We start from the raw sequence: 20,711 nt of genomic DNA on the forward strand, positions 1-20,711 counted from the left end.
CCGCCCTTGGCGGTCATCCGGGACTCATGGAACCGTAGTCACAGCCGTAACTATCGGTTTGTGTGCATGTAAATGGTCTGCAAAGGCTAAAATCGCTTGACGTTTTCCCTGTCTTTTACCAATACTAGGCCGTGCCCAGACAAGTTGTTTAATGATATGTGAAATCCTGTTCTTTAAAAATTAAACTGATCATCTTGAAAGAGGAAGTGGGATGCAATGACCCTCCTCCACCTTTTTATGGTAGCTCATGTGTTACACAAGATGCTTACTTATTAATTATTTAATCTGCTACAATCTCATGCTACAGGTGACAAGTGTACATTGAAGTTTAGTTTAATGCTTTGCCCAAAAGAAAAAACATACCACATATTTAGATGATTAGTCAGGGAGTTTATTTGATGGAAAACTGATTCAGTTATGCTTTAAAAAAGAAAAAACGAATAAGCCATTACATTTTATTTCATTATATGTTGAATCTTAAGTATATAACAGAAATGCTGTCCAGTCTGTGCTGTCAGTAATTTTTGGTGCAGTATGTTCAGTGGTGGACAAATAACTCTTTATCTGAGTTAGCAATACCACAGTGTAAAGATACTCTTACTATAAGTAAAAGTACTGCATTTAACCCTCCTATTGTCTTTGTTTCCCCCCCTTACTTTGGTGTTCGCGGTCAAATTGTTGACCGGGAACACCATGGGTGTTACAAAGTTGACTAAATCATCCAAAATTCAATGAAAGTGGTCAGCAATTGTATATGTTCAGATGTCTACTGTGAAGGATATCATAAAGCCTTAATGCAATCGAATGTAAAACAAAAAGTTATGATTGATGAAAGTAGTAAATCGGTCAGATTTGACCCGAAGACAACAGGAGGGTTAAATACAAAAGTACGAGCATCAATATGTACTTCAATTAAAACAAATAAAATACCATATAATGGGATTACAAAGAATGATACATTGATGTGATCATCACTTTAATAATGCAAATGATAAAGGAGGACAGTATATCTACTGACAGGTAGATTGTGAGTTTCATTAAGAGTTCAATAAAGTTTATCATAAAATAAAACATAAAACATTATTTGTTGATTATATTTCGTTTTATAAATCTGAATCTTCTAACTAAATTAAAGTTATCAAGTAAATGGATAGAGCGAATCATACAGAATTTGCCTCTGAATTCTAAGTAGCAGGAATGAAGAGCCCCTCAAAAGTATGCTTTAGTACAGTACTACAGTACTACAGTACAGTATCTGCACTCACAGCTGATGATATGCGTGTAGTTATAGCTCCTGGTCGTGAGGTCAGAGCACTGTAGGGTCACTGATCTCCTCTCAGAGAGTCTCTCCACACAGCAGGAGCTCTTCTGCTCCACCTGCAGGTCATTGTGTAACACCACCCTGTGTGTGGAGGAACAAAAAGCAAAGGGGGGAGAGTGGGACAGGTGTAGGGAGTAAGTAAGACGGAGGGGAGAGATAAAGAGTTGATTACACAGAGGACTGGAGGAAAAAATTAAGAAAAACCTAGGAATGTGTTGATTGGCTGTCATAAGTGTTTCTATTTGCATGCTTGGGGACTCATGGATTACATGTAACAGGATAATGAATGAGAATACTAAAAATGGTAACTGTATTTCCTTAACATTTATATTAAAAAAAAGACAAAATCTGATCACTGTTACCTTATTTTTTAAATGGGGATTTACTAGCAGAATTACAATGTTAAAAAGTATGATATATTACAAAGCATATGGTGTTGGTGCTCTTAAACTATATACTGTAGTAAGAGCATATTGTATTTATATATATATATATACAGATTTTATATATAGATTTTATATCTGCTTTGTGAGCTAGAACAATGTACATGTATTAAATGGCCACTGCACTGGCTATTCATCAGTGACAAGTATATTAACTCTTACCTGGGCTCCGAATCACATTGGCCCTGACACACAGGCATCTGTATGACGGCAACACAGCTGTCTACTGTTAGGTTAAGGCTGGTCATGTTCGGAGCACAGTTCTGGTTACCTGAAGGCAAAATAAGTTAACCAAAAGTTGAAGATACATCCTATTAATCAAGTTTTGATTGCAGGAAAGTATCACATCACTTAACTTAAAAGTGATTACACACTGCAAGAGAGTTCAATTATAAATGAATTCCATCTTTTTTTGAGTTTCACTGAACTTACATGTAAAGCAGCAGTGCTGGTCGTCCCAAATCCTGTCCTTCTGGTGAATAAATCACAACAGCTCAAGGTTAAATGGCGGTGGTTCTACTTATATTGAATCACTTAATGGCTTAATTCAGCTTCTTTATTCCAAATGTTTAATCTCTTTTCACTTGGTAAACCCATGGTCCACATTTGCAGGTGACAGAAGGCCAGAGGCCATTAAATAACAAATATGTTTTTATCAAGTCAAATTCATAAACATTAAAAAGCAAATAATGAATTTATATGACCCGGGGGTGATTCAAGGATTTAAGGACATTTGAGGCTTAGCCCAGACCTCTGCTGAGGTGTCTATGTGATACTCCCCTTGCACTTTTTGTGTAAACAAGCTCTTTTAGTCCATTTAGATTTTGTATGCATTTGTAAGCACTCTGGTATCTCATGTACTACTTAAAAGTAAGAAGAAACCCTTTTTTATTTATCTTTTGTGAGAAAACAATGCTTGCTTTCTACAATCAATAAATGTTGCAAATGTATTATCTTTTCAATTTACACACGGCATCTATTGCACGTCTGTCCGTCCTGGGAAAGGGATCCCTCCTCTGTGGCTCTCCCTGAGGTTTCTCCCATTTTTCCCTTTAAACTGGGTTTTCTTTGGAAGTTTTTCCTTGTACGATGTGAGGGTCTAAGGACAGAGGGTCTAAGGACAGAGGGTGTCGTATTGTCATACTGATATTCTGTACACACTGTGAAGACCACTGAGACAAATGTAACATTTGTGATATTGGGCTATATAAATAAACATTGATTGATTGATTGATGATTGATTGAAAAATGTTAATGAAAAACTTGTATTTTTGTTACTGTAAAATAATGGTTTAGCCTGTGGAAATTCCAGTAATACCTAAGGTGCTACTTGGAATAAGGCTTGTAAAATGATTTAAGGCACATTACAGGGTGTGTGTAGTACCTCCTGACACTCTTCTGTAGGACAGACTTGAGTCACAATCTGAATTCCATCCTTGCTGCAACTAAATGACGTGCAGGGATGGGCGGCATCCCTCCATCTGTCTCCCATCTACACACAAAGAGATGAACCATGAGAAGACATCATTCATTTCAATCTAAAATACAGAATAAACACTTTTCTTTGTCATATAGAGCATGTTATAAGATAAGACGCAACAAACCTTGTATGTTTTTCCCTGATAACTGTATGTCTTCTCAACTGAAAAAATAAATAAAAGTGTGTTATTTGTTTTGAACATAAGTAAAATCTAATAAATTCCGTACCAGTGCTTACCGCAAATCTGTTCACTGCAGCAAAATCTGTTCACCAGTACAGCAGTGCTGTTACAGAGGGGAGCTGAAACAGGAGGATTGATAACACACTCCTCTGTGACAGTCTGCTTGTTACATTTGCACCAGCTACAGCCGGATCGCCACACCTCACCAGGCTGCAAGACAGGTGGAGGAATACTTTTTAGATGTAGAATTCGATCTAAAGTCAGAGATACTACTTTTTACGCACTGTTGAGACAAAGAAACTCACCATTTTAGGCTCACCAAGTGGTCCTGTACAATCTGATGGAAGAGAAAATCTACATTATCAGTAGTTATGACAACAAAAACAGCTAGGTGTGACGGTCAGCCTTATAGGTCAGTGTACTCACAGCGGCAGTTGGACACACAGGTGGAAGAATGATTTCCTGCTCTGGATTGGCCACTGGGACAAAAACAGCCTCCAATGTACTTCTCAGTGGTATCACCTCGATAATGTGCTCTTTAAAACCAGAAGAGAAATATATATAGTGGAAATATCGGCAGGATTGAGACAAATAGAAGAGATATTAAGGCCACAACAAGTGTAAGGATGTTATTTGGTGAAAGGGGCCCTATTAAAGGGTAGGTAAGAATGGAGAAACCAGCTCAAGTGTGCTAGAATTTGAAAGTACGCAGCCGGAAAAAACCTGCCCCTTCCTTACAGAGCCCCTCCTCCAACACACACGAACACGCACATGACCAATGAGGGAACGAGATAAGTTTGTGCACAGATGGAAGGCTGACAGGGAGGTAGGCCATCCAGTTATTTTAGCCGGGCCGGTGAAAATAATTGGTCTTGCTTTTCACAGCACCACGCCTTCCACAGAATTCTTTTTATGTATTTATTGTCAAAGCATTGAATATATTCATTGCTATCGGGATGTTAAGAGCATTCCATGGAATATAACAAAAAGTGTTTCTGAAGTGAATTACCTACCCTACCTTTTAGTTCAATTTCAAGTTAATATTTGTATTTTGTGCCTCTACTGTGACATGTTTACTTTAATGTTTGAAAAAGTGCTTTATTTTTCTCAGGCGTTTCAGGCAGGGTGTGTGTGGGAGAGAAACTCACTCTGGAGGGAACCTTTGCAGACCTTTAAATGCAAAAAACCTTTTTAACACACTTCAGGAAAGGGAAACCCTCAAAAGCATAACAGGGCCCCTTTAGAGTAAACTAAACAAACCCTCCATGGCAGAATCCATCCAGCTTCTTTTGACATTCTCTGTAAACCAATCCCGCATCACATGGCACATCTGAAACATGAACAGAAGAAATTAAGTTATTAATGTTAGTGTCCCTGAATACATCATTGGCACTTTTAATCAAAACATCATTACAGTCAGGTCTACAAAACACATGTTCATGTCTACAAATATATAAGGTCCCTATACTGACTGGTATTGCTTTACAGTATAAGAAAAAGGTTAAAAGATACATACCACAGGTCCCATTGGTCAGGCTTCTCCAGTCAATACACACATCCACCGTATTGCATTCCTGAGCAGCTTGCTCTAGTGAAGGGCATGGACCACTCCTGCATGAATCAAACTTGCAGTTCTTCATTTTAAGGTCCAGATCCACAGACGGTGTGCAATTTGAAAAGACTCTGGGGAAACAGAACAGATTCAATTTTTAATATGTAATATAATGTCACGACATACACAGAAAGACAGTCAGCCCAGGATGGTATAGCATATATACAACACTGGTACAAGTGACAATAGGTGTTTAGCACACAAAGAAACGTGCTGATGAGTGTATACGACTGTGTGTGTTAGTGTGTTGAGCTTACGGGTGTTGTAGCAGCTCACATAGTAGGCTAGCAGGGCAGGGGGTAGGGGGTGGGCTTGTGGGTACTGTAGTGGGTGAGATACAAGGTACGTCTCTGGGGGCAGAAGCACAGGCGGGCTTAAGGGGGTCGTGGTACACCCAGTCATTGGCCGTCTTACTACAGCAGCTGTCATCCTCGATCTGCCCTCCTTTACGGACACATGATCCAACACCACACACTCCTGGGGAAGATGAAGAGGTGGGAATTAACATAAACACACTGTGTATAGCTTTTAGCCGCGTTAGCACATATCTATGGTTCTCATAAGCACTTAACCAGTCCCTTTCAATCCATTACCCACCACATTGTCCCTGGGTATTGTTGAGGAAATGCTCCATGGCCAGACTGACCACCAGGGTGTAAGACGGAGTGAGGGAGACATAAGAGCGCAGGTCTGGGAGGAAGATTGACACTACATATCCGGTGGTCTCAAACCTCCACCCAGGCTCCTCATATGGCGGCTGTATGGTCACGTTGTTCAGAGTGGCCTAGTGCACATAAGATCAAAATCAAACAACCTCTCTTATTAAGAAGGGAACGGCAGATTATAAGCATCCTTGTAGCTTTATCGTCAATATATTTTATAAGGGTTCATGGTCAAATGTCGTACTATAAATAAATAAAAATATATCCTACCTGTACGTGAAACCTATCTGGAAGGATACTGAGTGTAGCTGTACTGTTCTGATATTTCAGGATGATGCCTCTAGCACACGAGCCTTGGAGGCCTTCCACACAGGCAAAGTTGTCCACAGCAATGGTCAGATTATAATGTATTGACTGCTCCTCAACAAGAAGGTAGGTGCATTCGTCCAGGAAATCAAAGGTTACTCCTTGGAAAGAGATGTAGTGGGGATCCCCATACAGCTCACAGCGACCTAGGGAACATAATATGGGATTTTAATATTTTTTTCTCAAAATAAGCCCCATATGGCTCTAGGTATGGCATTTTTGGCACATCAATTCACCGCTTTGGTCCAGACTAAAACATTTCAACAACTATTAAATGGACTGCAATTTTATTGTAATAATCTTGGGGATATAATAACCAAAAATCTGGGGGAAATGTCCAGTCTTACCTGTACTCTGGTTCAGTACTAGTAAGTAAAAGTTAGCATTTTAAAGAAAGATAGTAACCATAGGAAACAGAAATGTTACTATGTTAAGCTTGTAGGAGTATGATAGCATCCTGACTTAAGCATTTATAATTCCTTGAATACAGCATCACTAGGCATTTTGTTATAAAGACAGATGGACATCAGTCTGGATGAACCAAAGGAATTGGGAGCTAAATGTCTTGATGCTGATTTAGAGAAAAGAACAGGGGAAGAGACAGACAACTTACAGTCACACTTCCATGTTTCACAGCATCCATCCCAGACTTGTGTGGCCTGGTCTCTGGGGCATTTAGGCCTTGAAGACTCTGGACAAACCACTGGAGTCAACTCTATCTTCCCCTCCCTACAGCTCTTATCGTAGCAGTCCTCTGTCCACATCTCGCCGCAACCCCAGCTTAGTTTCCTCTTCAGGTCTTTACACTCACACACTGGTGGTTTGATAAACACAAAACATTAAAAGACAGTGCATTTAGAAATTGATAAAACACAGTTGGGGTAATTTAAGGATCTGACTGCTTAGTTAACTGATAAAAAGAGAGAAATATGCAACAAATACTTGACATATACCTGGAGTTGACCAATCTCCAGTAGTAGTTGAGACATTGGTAATGGCCTTCATTGGTGTAGAAGAAATCTTTGGCATTGTTGATGATGTTTCAGCAGTTTTTATGGCAATTGTGGTTGTTGGCTTAATCGTGGTAGGATATACAGTTGTTTCATTGGTAGCATAGGCAGTTGTGGTTATTGGTGTAGAGGTGGTGGACTTAGCTCCAGTAGTAGTTGAGACATCTGTAATCAGAGTAGAAGTAGTGGGGGGCGTTGTTGATGTTTCAGCTGTAGTCGAGGCAGTTGTGGTTGTAGTAATGGTGGAAGGATTCATAGTTGACCAATTTCCAGGAGTAGTTGAGACATTGGTAGTGGTCATAATTGGTGTAGAGGTGGTGGGGAGCACTGTTGATGAAGTTTCAGCAGTAGTTAAGTCAGTTGTAGTTTCTGGTGTAGTAATTGTTGAAGGATTCATAGTTGACCAATTTCCAGGAGTAGTTGAGACATTAGCAGTAGTTGTCATTGGTGTAGAGGTGGTGGAGGGTGTTGTTGAGGATGTGACAGCTGTAGTTAAGTCAGTTGTAGTAGTTAGTGTAGTGGTATTATGAGATAGAGTTGTGTCATTGGTAGTATAGTCAGTTGCGGATATTGGTGTAGAGGTCGTGGAAAGCACAGTTGTTGTTGTTGTTGTTGTTGTTGATGATGTTTCAGCAGTAGTTAGGGCAGTTGTTATTATTGGTGTAGAAGTGGTGGAAAGCACAGTTGTTGATGATGTTTCAGCAGTAGTTAGGGCAGTTGTTGTTGTTGTTATTGGGAGAGTAGTTTCAGGATCCACAGTTGTTTCATTGGTAGTATGGGCAGTTGTAGATGTTGGGGTAGAGGTGGAAGGCACAGTTGACCAATTTCCAACAGTTGTTGAAACATTCGTAATGGTTAGGATTTGTGTAGAGGTGGTGGGGGGCATTGTTGAAGATGTTACAGATGTTGTAGTCATCAGTGTAGTAGTAGCAGGATACACAGTTGTTTCATTATTAGTAAATGCAGTTGTGGTTATTGGTGTCGAGGGGGTTGACCAAGCTCCAGTAGTAGTTGTGACATTGGTAATGGCTGTCATTGGTGTAGAAGAAATCTTTGGCATTGTTGATGATGTTTCAGCAGTTTGTATGGCAATTGTGGTTGTTGGCTTAATCGTGGTAGGATATACAGTTGTTTCATTGGTAGCATAGGCAGTTGTGGTTATTGGTGTAGAGGTGGTGGAAAACATGGTGGACTTAGCTCCAGTAGTAGTTGAGACATCTGTAATCAGAGTAGAAGTAGTGGGGGGCGTTGTTGATGTTTCAGCTGTAGTCGAGGCAGTTGTGGTTGTAGTAATGGTGGAAGGATTCATAGTTGACCAATTTCCAGGAGTAGTTGAGACATTGGTAGTGGTCATAATTGGTGTAGAGGTGGTGGGGAGCACTGTTGATGAAGTTTCAGCAGTAGTTAAGTCAGTTGTAGTTTCTGGTGTAGTAATTGTTGAAGGATTCATAGTTGACCAATTTCCAGGAGTAGTTGAGACATTAGCAGTAGTTGTCATTGGTGTAGAGGTGGAGGAGGGTGTTGTTGAGGATGTGACAGCTGTAGTTAAGTCAGTTGTAGTAGTTAGTGTAGTGGTATTATGAGATAGAGTTGTGTCATTGGTAGTATAGTCAGTTGCGGATATTGGTGTAGAGGTCGTGGAAAGCACAGTTGTTGTTGTTGTTGTTGTTGTTGTTGTTGATGATGTTTCAGCAGTAGTTAGGGCAGTTGTTATTATTGGTGTAGAAGTGGTGGAAAGCACAGTTGTTGATGATGTTTCAGCAGTAGTTAGGGCAGTTGTTGTTGTTATTGGGAGAGTAGTTTCAGGATCCACAGTTGTTTCATTGGTAGTATGGGCAGTTGTAGATGTTGGGGTAGAGGTGGAAGGCACAGTTGACCAATTTCCAACAGTTGTTGAAACATTCGTAATGGTTAGGATTTGTGTAGAGGTGGTGGGGGGCATTGTTGAAGATGTTACAGATGTTGTAGTCATCAGTGTAGTAGTAGCAGGATACACAGTTGTTTCATTATTAGTAAATGCAGTTGTGGTTATTGGTGTCGAGGGGGTTGACCAATCTCCAGTAGTAGTTGAGACATTGGTAATGGCTGTCATTGGTGTAGAAGAAATCTTTGGCATTGTTGATGATGTTTCAGCAGTTTGTATGGCAATTGTGGTTGTTGGCTTAATCGTGGTAGGATATACAGTTGTTTCATTGGTAGCATAGGCAGTTGTGGTTATTGGTGTAGAGGTGGTGGAAAACATGGTGGACTTAGCTCCAGTAGTAGTTGAGACATCTGTAATCAGAGTAGAAGTAGTGGGGGGCGTTGTTGATGTTTCAGCTGTAGTCGAGGCAGTTGTGGTTGTAGTAATGGTGGAAGGATTCATAGTTGACCAATTTCCAGGAGTAGTTGAGACATTGGTAGTGGTCATAATTGGTGTAGAGGTGGTGGGGAGCACTGTTGATGAAGTTTCAGCAGTAGTTAAGTCAGTTGTAGTTTTTGGTGTAGTAATTGTTGAAGGATTCATAGTTGACCAATTTCCAGGAGTAGTTGAGACATTAGCAGTAGTTGTCATTGGTGTAGAGGTGGTGGAGGGTGTTGTTGAGGATGTGACAGTTGTAGTTGTTTGTGTAGTGGTAGTAGGATATACAGTTGTGTCATTGGTAGTATGTGCCGTTGTGGTTAATGGTGTAGTGGTGGTGGGGAGCGTTGTTGATGATGTTTCATCCGTAGTTAAGACAGTTGTAGTTGTTGGTGTAGTAGTGGTGGAAAGCAAGGTTGACCAATCTCCAGTGGTAGTTGAGACATTGGTAGTGGTTGTCATTGGTGAGGAGGTGCTGCGGGGTGTTATTGATGATGATTCAGTAATTAAGACTGCTGTAGTTGGTGGTGTAGTAATGGTGGTGGAAAACACAGTTGTTTCAGTTGTAGTTGAAGCGGTGGTGGTGGCAGGTGTGGTGGGTGGAGCTGCTGTTGGTAAAAGAGGTGGAATTGGGGTCTGGTGTTTTATTTCTGTAAAGTTGAATTTACTGTAATTTAAATCTTCGAGAAAACTGATTGCTACAAATGTTTTTTTTCTTTTAAAGGTGGTGTAGGTGATTTTGGAGAAACCAGCTCGAGTGCGCTAGAATTTGAAAATATACAGCCGGAAAAAATCTGCCCCTTCCATACAGAGCCCCTCCTCCAACACACACACGCGCACATGACCAATGAGGGCACAAGATACGTTTGTGCACAGATGGAAGGCTGACAGGCAGGTAGGCCATCCAGTTATTTCAGCCGGGCTGGCTAAAATGATTGGTCGTGCTTTTTACAGTACTACGGCTTCCATAGGTGACATTTTTTTATGGATTTTTTGTCAAAGCACTTAAGATATTCATTGCTATTGGGATGTTAAGAGCATTCCAAGGAATACAACAAAAAGTGTATCTCGACCCGGTTTCTCAAACTTACCTACCCCACCCTTAATAACAGTTCATTGACAAATTAAATAATACATTTAATGGTGAATTACTTTAATTGATACTTACGGCAATTTATTTTCCCATTTTCACAGCGGCTGACAAACACAATGTTAAAGAGTTCGAAAAATCCAGTTATCAATGCAATGAGTTATGAAAAGTGCACAATGTTTCATATATGTTTATCTTGAATATTTACATATTTGAACATACTATATTTATATTAAGAATGTTCCAACTTACCACTCAACAGACTGTATCATCACCACTGCCCTGGGCTGAAGGATGGTGTCATTAAAGTCACAGGTGCAATTTCTCAATTTAGTGCATTCACCAGTATTTTCATCAAAGTATGGCTCCTCCTTTGAACATCTGGGGTAGCAGCCTTTTTTTGGAAAATACACATCATTTTTATTTTATAGGCGCAAAAAATCATTCAATAGATATATTAATTGTGAGGCGGGGTTTATTTGCAATAATGCCTGAATAAGAACAAATAAGTAAGATTCAGAAATCACATGATTAAGAATTGTGTTAAGCTGTTATATTTGAATACTATTATGAGTCCTGTTACCTTCCAGTTTGTGAGTGATGTAGTTGTCTTTGCCGCAGGTTAGCATCTTTCCACAGGCTTCATAGTGCCAGCTAAACTGGCCCTGCTCGTTGTAGTAGTCACAGTAGACCGCTAAGGTTTAAATGATCACAGGTTAAAGTTTTACACATTTCTAATATTAAAGTATCTAACCAACCTTTCATCATATGGATAGTTAGATAGAAAGAGTCTGATTAATTTATGTGTCCGTTCTATTGCACGCAAAATTCAAATTTCTGTGGGTGAAAGATGATTTTTACTTACGACACAAATCAGGTGTTCTCCAATTTATACAAACATCGTGGTCGCTGCAGGCCTCTGCGTACGCTGCCACGGCCGTGCAGAAGCCCAGGAACTTGCCTTCAAACTCACAAGAGCAGGACTCTTGCACACACGCATGGTAGAAGGAAGTTGGATCCACCTGTTGAGTTTTTAATAAAAGGGCGCCCCCTATTACTGCAATAGTAATCTTGCAAAACATTTGAATCTATAGCAATTAAAGACATGAACAGGTATTGCTGTTTGCAGCTATTGATCCTGGTGTCATGCTAAATATGTGAAATGCGTACTTTGAGGTGGCATTCACTGAAGGTGTCTCCTGTGAGAATCATACAGCGCCGCTGGGCCCAGGCTGCGCAGTAGGAGTTGCGTTCACACGGAAATATCTCTGTTGTCACATCCGAGCAGGGAGGGGTGGCCACTTTCCAGCTGTTGCCAAATGCCAAGGGGCTGGACACCACTAAAAAAATAGATTTGTTCTAATGTTAGACTGACAAACATCAAAAGTAAAAGTGCTTTACAAAAAAGAGGGACCAGTCTACCTGCTGAGCCACTTATCTGTAGGTCATTCATCTCATTGAAGTCAAAATTTCCACAGAGGCCACAGACTCGGTTCTGCAAATAAAATGGTTACAAATTCAAGTACACTTAAGTTTAGCGGTGCATAATATACTTTTTTTTTGGATAATGTTACAATCACTCACCCTCCAGTGTGCTTGCAGCTCTATAGTGATGCGGGTGTGTTTGTCCCAGATGAGAGTTATCCCTCTGCTCGGCACAGAGATTATGATGTAAAGTCCGACAGTGTGTGTGGAGTAAAGTGAGTCTCCCTGCAGAGTCCAGCCTTCATGGTAGCGTCTGGTTACCTTCATGTCGCTCAGTGTCAGGGTGACTTTGTCCTTTAATGAAAACACAGGTACAATTCATGGAAAATTCAGACTTCTGCTTCACAACCATTTATTGCCTTAAATAACATATTATTCATATTTATGTTAACTGAATTATATAAGGTTGTAATAATCTGTTGTTTAATTGATTATTGTTGTATTTGATATTTGAAATGATCACATTTAGTTTCAGCTCAGATATTTCATTTCCTGTCAGCGCTTAATTTATTTCAACTATCGCTGAATATCATTCCTTCAGTATTATATTAGGTCTGTAGTTCGCCTTCTTTAGTGCCAGTTCTTAGTGTTTAGTTTTTGTTTAGTTCTTTATAAAGATGGATAATAAAGAGGTGAACAATAACTTAGAAGTCTTAGTAAAGACAAATGACGGAACAAGCCATCCACCTGCAGGTTGAGGACGATAGAGCGAGAGCAGGTGAGCGCCTCATCACAGCAGGGGACGCTCTCCACTCTGACAGAGAAGGTGCTGTTTCCATCTTCACAGCCATCCTGAATAAAATGCAGAAGAAAAACATATTGTTATTGAAGAATAAGGCAAACTGTGTTCTACATATTGTTTAAATGCCTTATAGTATTTGGATGATGTACAGATGATGCATTAGAGGCCGACAAAGCTAAGACACATGAAAATACTATTCCATCTTCAGTGTGTGTTCTCACCTCTACTAGTGTGTACTGACATTGTCCGTCAAAGCGGTACCAGTTGGAGTCAAATGTCTGGTAGTGTCCGTTTCCGTAAACCTGACATTTCCCAGAGCAAGGCTCGTCTCTGCAGAGCCACTGACCCTGACCACAGACACTGAAACACAGAGTGATGACAACCTTTTATTCACCCTCTGCATCATGGCTCGATTAGCTTTTGAAGGAACAACAATTTTTTAAACGCACAAGTAGAAAAGCAGCAAGTGTTACCATGTTTTACAGTTGGTGCTGACGTGCTGTCCTGCACTGAATACTTTGCCGCTGTACACACAGGTGCAGTTATCAAGAGAAACACAGTGTCCACGGTGATCCTCATACTGGTCATGTGGGCAGTAACAGCCACTCACACAGGTCATATTGGTACCCTAGTAATCACATACAAAATATTTTGCCTCAAAGTTTGCCCCATCAAAAGAAAAGAAGGGTAAATGTATGGGATGCAAGTCACTGACATTGATTTTTGTAAATGCTCATCACAAAACAATACGTCCAACAGTTTTTAGAGGTTATCAGTTAGAAAAAATGTAGAACAAATTATAAGACACACATAAGCAAGCCTTGTACATAAAGATATAATCTGTTGACCTACCATTGGTTTGCTGAGACTCTCACAGGTTTTCTGAGCCGTATCGACAGGGTACTCGCTGCAATGCACACAAACCTTTCCATTTCTGCACCCTGTGTTTCAAGCAGATTCACACACTGTCAAGTTACACTTTTTACTAATGAATGAAAATGAAAGGCGCACATATAACTAAGGTAGGATTTCAATATGATTATATCAAAAAATTAGATATATATTTACCACAATCCTGGGAACAGTTCAGCTCTCCATTTACACAGAGGCTGGAATAAACACATGATAATAACTTTGATTAAGCATGTTTACACCATATATGTAGACTACTGAGCACACTATAACAGCTCTGATAAAGCCTCAACCAATTGTGAAAATGTTATGATTAATGTTATTTATGTTTTAAATGCCCACCAATTTCGTCCGTCGATAATAGCAGCCCCTGGTGGGGTCGTCCCGCCGTTGTAGTGACAGTCGCACTCTGCCTTTCGGGTGCAGACGTCTCCTTGATTCAGGTGAGTTCCCTCCGGACAGCCGCAGCCCTCCACCGGAGCGTCGTCCAGCCCGCAGCGGGGGTCCGGGCCCGACAGGGAGCGGCATGTGTGTTTGCAGGCTCGCGTGTCGTATGAGAATTCCTGGTTCTTTAGACAGTTCAAAGCTGCGACACAACAGTGAGATTAACGTTACATACACCACTGATTTAATACTATTAATATGAATATGTGACAATTTCCTTTACATAGTAAAGTCTTTACATTCACAGTTGGATTAAAATAGATAAAATATACTTTTTTGATCCCAAATTAGGAATGGGGTTTGTCAAAGCAGCATGTAAACAAAGGATTGCAAAAAATATCAAAATAAATGAAAAATTAACAGTAAATATATAAATATCAACAGTAGAAAAATATGTATCTTTGGAGTATGTAAAGAATGCACAGTTTGAAACATCCAGATTAAGTTAGAGTAATCTAAAAATATAAACATAGTGTGAAAAGTTGTTGCAAGTGTATTTACATTTATTTTATTAACATCTGTGTAGACGATGTTGAAATCATACTTAACGTGAACATACTACATTGGCTCTTCTCAGTGGACTGTGTAAAATAAAGTGTGAGAATGCAGATGGAATAAATGGTATTTTTATCAAAGCTCAACTCACTGCAGTTGGTAGCTTTCCTCCAGTCACCAATCACAACACCCAGACTGGCACAGGCTTCGGCATAACTACCCAGAGAGACACACAGGCACTGAGACAAGCTGCTGCCACAGTTACATGTTCGTTTGATGCAAGCCTGGACATAAGAATCAGTGTAAGAACAACAGGCAACAACCATTAAATGTTGATAATAAGGATAGAATTTGTGCACAAGGCCCTTTACCGTGTGGTAGTGATTAGTAGGGATATGGCCATGGCACTTAGCAAATATCCCAGTGGGGATGTTCAACACTGAGCACTTCTCATCAGCGAAAATCTCTGTAAAAATATACAAAAAGCACATTTGATTCTTCTACTATCAAAATGTAACAACTTGATGTCTATTTTCTTTTGAAAATAGCTTATAATCACAAAAATGCAAAATTCAGGTAAACAAATAAACCATGTGTGTGGATTTCTACACGTTTCCGACATTTTAAAAGCACATGTATCTCATTTGTAATTGGTACCATTGTCAGTGTTGATGCAGGGGTGTATGTTCACTGGACAAGCCCCCACGCTCCAGGACTGAGCGAACGGCTGAGCAGAGTTCTCGATGATCCCGCTGCTGGTGGTGAAGTCATCTGTGGTGTCGTTGTTGTTGTTGCCACAGAGACCTGGAAGACAGGCGGTATGTGATAACAAAACAGAGGATAAAGGATGTCTTTTTTGTATTTGGTTTTGGGAGTTTGTGATATATTTTGGCTTGTTTCTAGACTGAGATCCTAACCTGAGATTATGCCAGTGTGGTCTTTGGGCGGGGTGATGTACAGCTGGATTTCAGGAGACATCTGGACTTGGATCTTCATACCAAAGGATGTGTCGACCTGGACGTACATGGAGGACTGCCAGAAAACCAGAGCATGATCTAACAGGTGACAGAGGGGGGTAAGTTATTAGTGGTTTGGAAACAAGGCCATTATGGATTAATAACAAGGTTACCAGGCATATTACGGGAACCCTAAATAGATCAAATGGACAACTGTTCTTCCAATTTATTTTACCAGATTGATGAAGTTCAGTGATCGTCTCCCCTCCAATTTGAACCCTGTTTTGAGAGAATGTATATGTTTCCTGCAAATCCAAGAAAGAGTGTTTATATTTAATGACTGTTCATCTGTGTTCTTTGATTGTTTGATTGTGTAATTTTAAATTCAACTTTAAAGAGTGCTAGTACCTGAAAAAGCTGAAGAATAACAGTTTTTAGTGAGGGTGCCTTTTTGGAAAACTCTATTGTTATTGTCCAGTAGAGACCCTTTTAAATAAAAACAAAGTTAGTACCATAAAAAGACAACATGGGTTAATATTACATGTTGTGGGAAGTGGGAAATATTTACCCGTGAAGCCACATATGTACATTTACCAGGCAGGACGTATTTTTTGGCATCAAATGATGTCACAAACTGCCCTTCGATTACACATCTGGTGGGGCAGAGGTTTTCAGAGCATTGCCATTTTCCATCGACACACGTACTGTGGAAAAACACGAGAAAAAAACTCACGGTAAAAACTTCAGACCGATGATATCACTACACTACACTATCCAAATAACCTCATTTTGATGCTTAATGGATATACATCTATTGATTTAGCTTTATTGCATAAAACACAAACTTGAAAACCAACTTGCAAGTGGTGCTTTAGTCAAGCTTATGGCACAATGCAGGTCAATTGAAAGAATACAATACACCCGTAAAAACGTAATAGTTCTTTATGACAGAATTATTATCATATTACTTTATGACAGAATTATTTGATGATTTTATTAAAATGTGAGGTAAAGGAAAATTCAGGACAGGATACATACAGAATCACAGTAGTTGTAAAAGGGGGTGTAGGCATATCTAAAAATATTTTTCATTTATTTCTCCATATATTGCATACTAAATACTGCTGATCAATAAAGACTTTGTGAAAAAAAGTTAAACTTTACGACAGATAATGTGCAACTCATGGATCATTTGTATGTTTTAAAACAGTTTTCCACCCACTCACCATGACTGACACTTAGTGCTAAGTATGTCTCCGGGTGAGTAGCTTTTACCAGCAAACACACATTGGCAGCTGGACACACTCACACACTGGTAGCCATCTTCGTGATCATTGAGCACCGTACCTACAACACAAATGAGTATAACTTTTAGGCTTGTAAAGGCTAATGAGAAGTAAAGAGCTACATCCTAAAGTCAGACAGTGCTCACCCTGAGGGCAGACACATGAGCTGGTGAGTTCCTGGTTGGAGGAGGTTGGGTTCCGATTGGAGCAGCTGGGAACAAAGGCTGCACCCAGTTCTACATAAACCAGATTCCCTGGACACCTGGGCTCATCTGCATAAACACACAGAAACAGGCAATATCATCAAGTGTCCAAATGTAAAGAACTTCAAAATCTAGATTTGAAGAGCACCTACCACAGTGAGTAACCATTCTCCAAATGTCCCAGGCATGGCTGTTGCCTCCACACTGTTGGACTACTTCTTTGAAGAAAGCACAGCCGATGTATTTGCTCGTTTCGTAGCTGTAAATGTTCTCCTCACAGAGTTTAATATATTGAGGCGTCTGAGCTAGCAGACATTCCAGGGTGTAGGAAAAGAACTCCCTGCATGCCTACAAGTATTATGAGAGAAATCACTTTCAATGTGGAACAATTTTATATTATGGTATTGTCAGACACTGCGGCAGACCTAAATGCAGGGGTGGCCATTTGATTTCAGAGGGCCGGATCAAGGTTAAAAATAATAGGTGGCATGGGCTCAACAGTTATTGCTGTATAATTATTAGCATATCAGTAACATATGTGCTTTTTCAGTGAATTTCACTGATCTTGAAACAACATTATTATTATTTATTTATGGTCGACAATAATAATGCTGACTTCTCCAGGCAGGGCCATAATCCTGTATGGGCGGGCCTCCCCAGGACGGGGTCTGGTATTATATGACCTTGCAACAGTTCACTTACTTGATTGACAGCGGAGAAAGGATCTCGGGTTTGACACGTGTCATCAGCGAGCTCGCTCTCTGTGATCAACTGCTGCTTGTTTCCTGGTTTCATGAACATTGTAAATTCTTAGAGCGAAGCATAAAAACGTCAAAGTTTGGCAATAGCTAAATGTGTGCATTAGTTTAATCAGCTACATTATAATGATTAGAATACTAACATTAACATTTATTTTACACCTGTGGTCTAACTTGGTTTTTTGTCTTTATTTAAACGTTTAATATACAGCTTAATGTACTTATTCGGTATACAACTAGTTTATATCCACAACATTATAAACACCGCTACTAATAAAAGCACTGATGCTAAAAAACGTATATTAATTCTGTCTTTTAAACAACATACCTTGGGTGGTGTGCTTTCCACACAGTCCAGTCATGTCGGTGCTTAGCTCCTGCTCCAACTCCACCTTAACAACAAGTTTTTTTATAAAGGTTCAGTGGGTGAGGTTATTGTTCTGCAGTCCTTAACTACATGTGAATAATCCACAACAAGGATTATGGGTTCATGCTACGGTTTATTCGGAATGTTATTAACTCACCCACAGAGTGTCCACTCCTCCGGGAACATTGTGCCAGGTGACGGACAGAGGAAGCAGCGAGCTCTTCAGTTTGGTGTAGATGCCGTACTGAAAGATATGCTGGTAGGTGTGGTCGTATGGAAGGGAAACACTGTCAACAAATGAATGTACAGAGATATCAGCACAGATACAGGAAACAGGTTCCACACAATTAAGACTAGCACCTGACCTTAAACAGCTTCAGTGCCCCTGACTGACGAGAAAGTTATGTATTCCTATTTCCTCATTGATTTATATATAAAAGTAGTTAGGTATTCAATTGGCTCAATTTGTTTAATAGACAAACTATTCACAATCGAGAGTCCCAAAGTCAAAGCTAATAATTGACTAACATTAGTAATGCATAAAAGTGTCACCTCACAGTAAAGGTTGATTATGAAAGCCATTTAAGTGAATGATTTCTTCCTTGGCAAAACAGTCTGAAGTTTCTTTACGTAATAAAACAGGATCAGGCTGGGTTTTGGTTTGGCACAAACCTTTTCCCCTCCACCAGGATGCTTCCATTCTGCACAACCGTCCTGACTTTGTTGATGATGATCTCGACTCTGACCAGCAGCCCGTCGTCCTCTCGCCGTGTGGTGATGTCACACTCCACCCGGTGGTGGGTGAAGTGGGTGAGGAGGAACATGCAGTTGGACCGAACGTAGAAACTTGAACCGTTGAAAGGCTGGACGACGCCGCTGCCAAAAGTCCTGCAAGTATCTGTGAACAAGTTACTGATTAACGACGACTTAACGGAGCTCAATAATAAAGCAATAAGTCCATTCAGTTTTTCTTGTATGTTTCTGGAGGGTTTAAAATATCACTGTCCAAATGTAATGTGTTTCTCCTGCTAAAGGTTGTAGTACTTCTAACATGACAGACAATGTGAATGCTCCTTTTCTTGTAATATTGTGTAACAAAAGATGATTTTAAGTAACAATTCTAGATAAAAAATCGACCTAATTATCACTATACAAGTGTATAAAAACCAAATCAAATAAGGTTTTGTTTTCTACACACACAATCTTACAGAGTAAAACATGCAGTGAAATTGTCCTGTGTCTAGCTCCAGAAAGCAACTGACAAAAAAGGGATAAAGTAAAGCTAATAAAATTGTTTATTAATTAAGTTTGTTTTATGTATAATTAACTGATTGGGATCCAATAATAATAATAAATGTATACTCACATTTCTGACTTTCAGTTGTTGTGACCGATTCCCCGGTGCCTAACACTAGGAGAGAAATAAGGTGTCAAGGTGAAAGTCAAAATATATATTTAAAAAAAATGAAATATTTAATTTCAACACAAATAAATAGATACAGCAGGTTAGTGTTACAATATGCTAATTCAAAATAGAGATGTGGTACGATTAAATACTTTTTACACAAAGGTCCTTTATTGAAAGTACTGTACCAGGTAATTAGAAAGTACTTTAACCTAGCTCTTCTTTAGAGTATCAAGTGTGACCATTACATTATTTGGCCATTGTGTGGTTTAATCTACAATATTGCATAACGTTTTCAAATATGATCATAATCTTTGTGTCTAAATTATTCATTTATAAAGTAACTCGTCACTAAAGCTTTCAAAGAATTTAGCTGAGTAAAAGGTAATTGCTTTTTAATTTTATTAGTAGAAATATAAAGAAGGGGCAAATTAAAATACTATAATAGTAGATTACAAGTACCTCTAATTTGTAATCAAGTACAATAATATCCTCTTTTAATTCACCACTCAATGTGGCACTGATGACTGATTTACTTTTCCTACTCCAGTTGGTAAAATGTGACAAAATAGATATTGTTAACAACCATAAAACACAACAAATATCTAAAATAATAAAACATCCTTATCATGTAGCTATTTATGCTTTTTCTTTTGAAGAAATGTGGTGATATTGTATATTTTTGATTTAATAATAGTCTTGTTCCTTGACACTTTTTTTGCTTGGAAAATTTGGAGTATATTCAAATAATTAAATTAGTAATTGGTACCTGAGAATAGAGAAACGCAGACTGCCAGTATCCATCGCGGCGAGGCCATGCTGCCTGTGGCTTTGTGGCTGAAGGATAGCAGGTGAGACCAGTGGCAACTGCAGCCACAGCCCAACACATGGCTTTATATGCAGCGTCTAACTCTCGAACCACCCATCAAACCACACAAAGGCAAACCAGGAAACTAAAAATAAATAAATATTAGGATTAACGATTAAGAGAAACTTGGAAATGATCACACATATTCACGGATATCCTGCAAATCATAAAGCATTTACAGTTACATGAATCTATTTCATGGTTTCCCAATAATCTCTTTTGAATCAAATCATAGTTTATTTATATATAGCCCAATATCACAAAACACGTTTGGGCTTTAAAGA

At 39.4% G+C, this 20,711-nt stretch overlaps 1 protein-coding gene across 3 annotated transcripts; it reads right to left on the reverse strand.

The window, feature by feature from the left end:
* Nucleotides 1-375: 375 nt before the first annotated feature.
* Nucleotides 376-20,467, reverse strand: LOC117439194 (mucin-2-like). Of its 3 annotated transcripts, none has more exons than XM_034074984.2 (44): nucleotides 20,329-20,467; nucleotides 19,521-19,565; nucleotides 18,827-19,052; nucleotides 18,312-18,441; nucleotides 18,116-18,179; nucleotides 17,732-17,814; nucleotides 17,182-17,377; nucleotides 16,973-17,098; nucleotides 16,767-16,887; nucleotides 16,109-16,244; nucleotides 15,949-16,026; nucleotides 15,776-15,845; nucleotides 15,502-15,639; nucleotides 15,242-15,388; nucleotides 14,956-15,050; nucleotides 14,736-14,868; nucleotides 13,988-14,231; nucleotides 13,802-13,842; nucleotides 13,586-13,674; nucleotides 13,207-13,361; nucleotides 12,955-13,093; nucleotides 12,679-12,783; nucleotides 12,091-12,285; nucleotides 11,929-12,001; nucleotides 11,677-11,846; nucleotides 11,372-11,528; nucleotides 11,090-11,200; nucleotides 10,759-10,900; nucleotides 10,585-10,613; nucleotides 7,019-10,021; nucleotides 6,679-6,879; nucleotides 5,970-6,211; nucleotides 5,635-5,821; nucleotides 5,295-5,514; nucleotides 4,942-5,108; nucleotides 4,686-4,755; nucleotides 3,852-3,961; nucleotides 3,731-3,762; nucleotides 3,482-3,635; nucleotides 3,369-3,406; nucleotides 3,149-3,256; nucleotides 2,197-2,236; nucleotides 1,927-2,035; nucleotides 376-1,402 (listed from the first exon to the last, which is right to left on the reverse strand). In XM_034074984.2, exons 1-44 carry the CDS (start codon nucleotides 20,375-20,377, stop codon nucleotides 1,234-1,236), a joined length of 8,337 nt encoding a protein of 2,778 aa, XP_033930875.1. In that variant the 5' UTR covers nucleotides 20,378-20,467; the 3' UTR covers nucleotides 376-1,233. The 3 variants fall into 3 exon arrangements, with proteins under 3 accessions (XP_033930875.1, XP_071057865.1, XP_033930874.1); XM_071201764.1 differs by having other exon boundaries at nucleotides 2,197-2,233; nucleotides 7,019-10,024; XM_034074983.2 differs by having other exon boundaries at nucleotides 7,019-10,024.
* Between the last annotated feature and the right edge of the window lie 244 nt (nucleotides 20,468-20,711).

The sequence above is a fragment of the Pseudochaenichthys georgianus genome, chromosome 23 (assembly GCF_902827115.2).
Source record: "Pseudochaenichthys georgianus chromosome 23, fPseGeo1.2, whole genome shotgun sequence".
NCBI lineage: Eukaryota > Metazoa > Chordata > Actinopteri > Perciformes > Channichthyidae > Pseudochaenichthys > Pseudochaenichthys georgianus.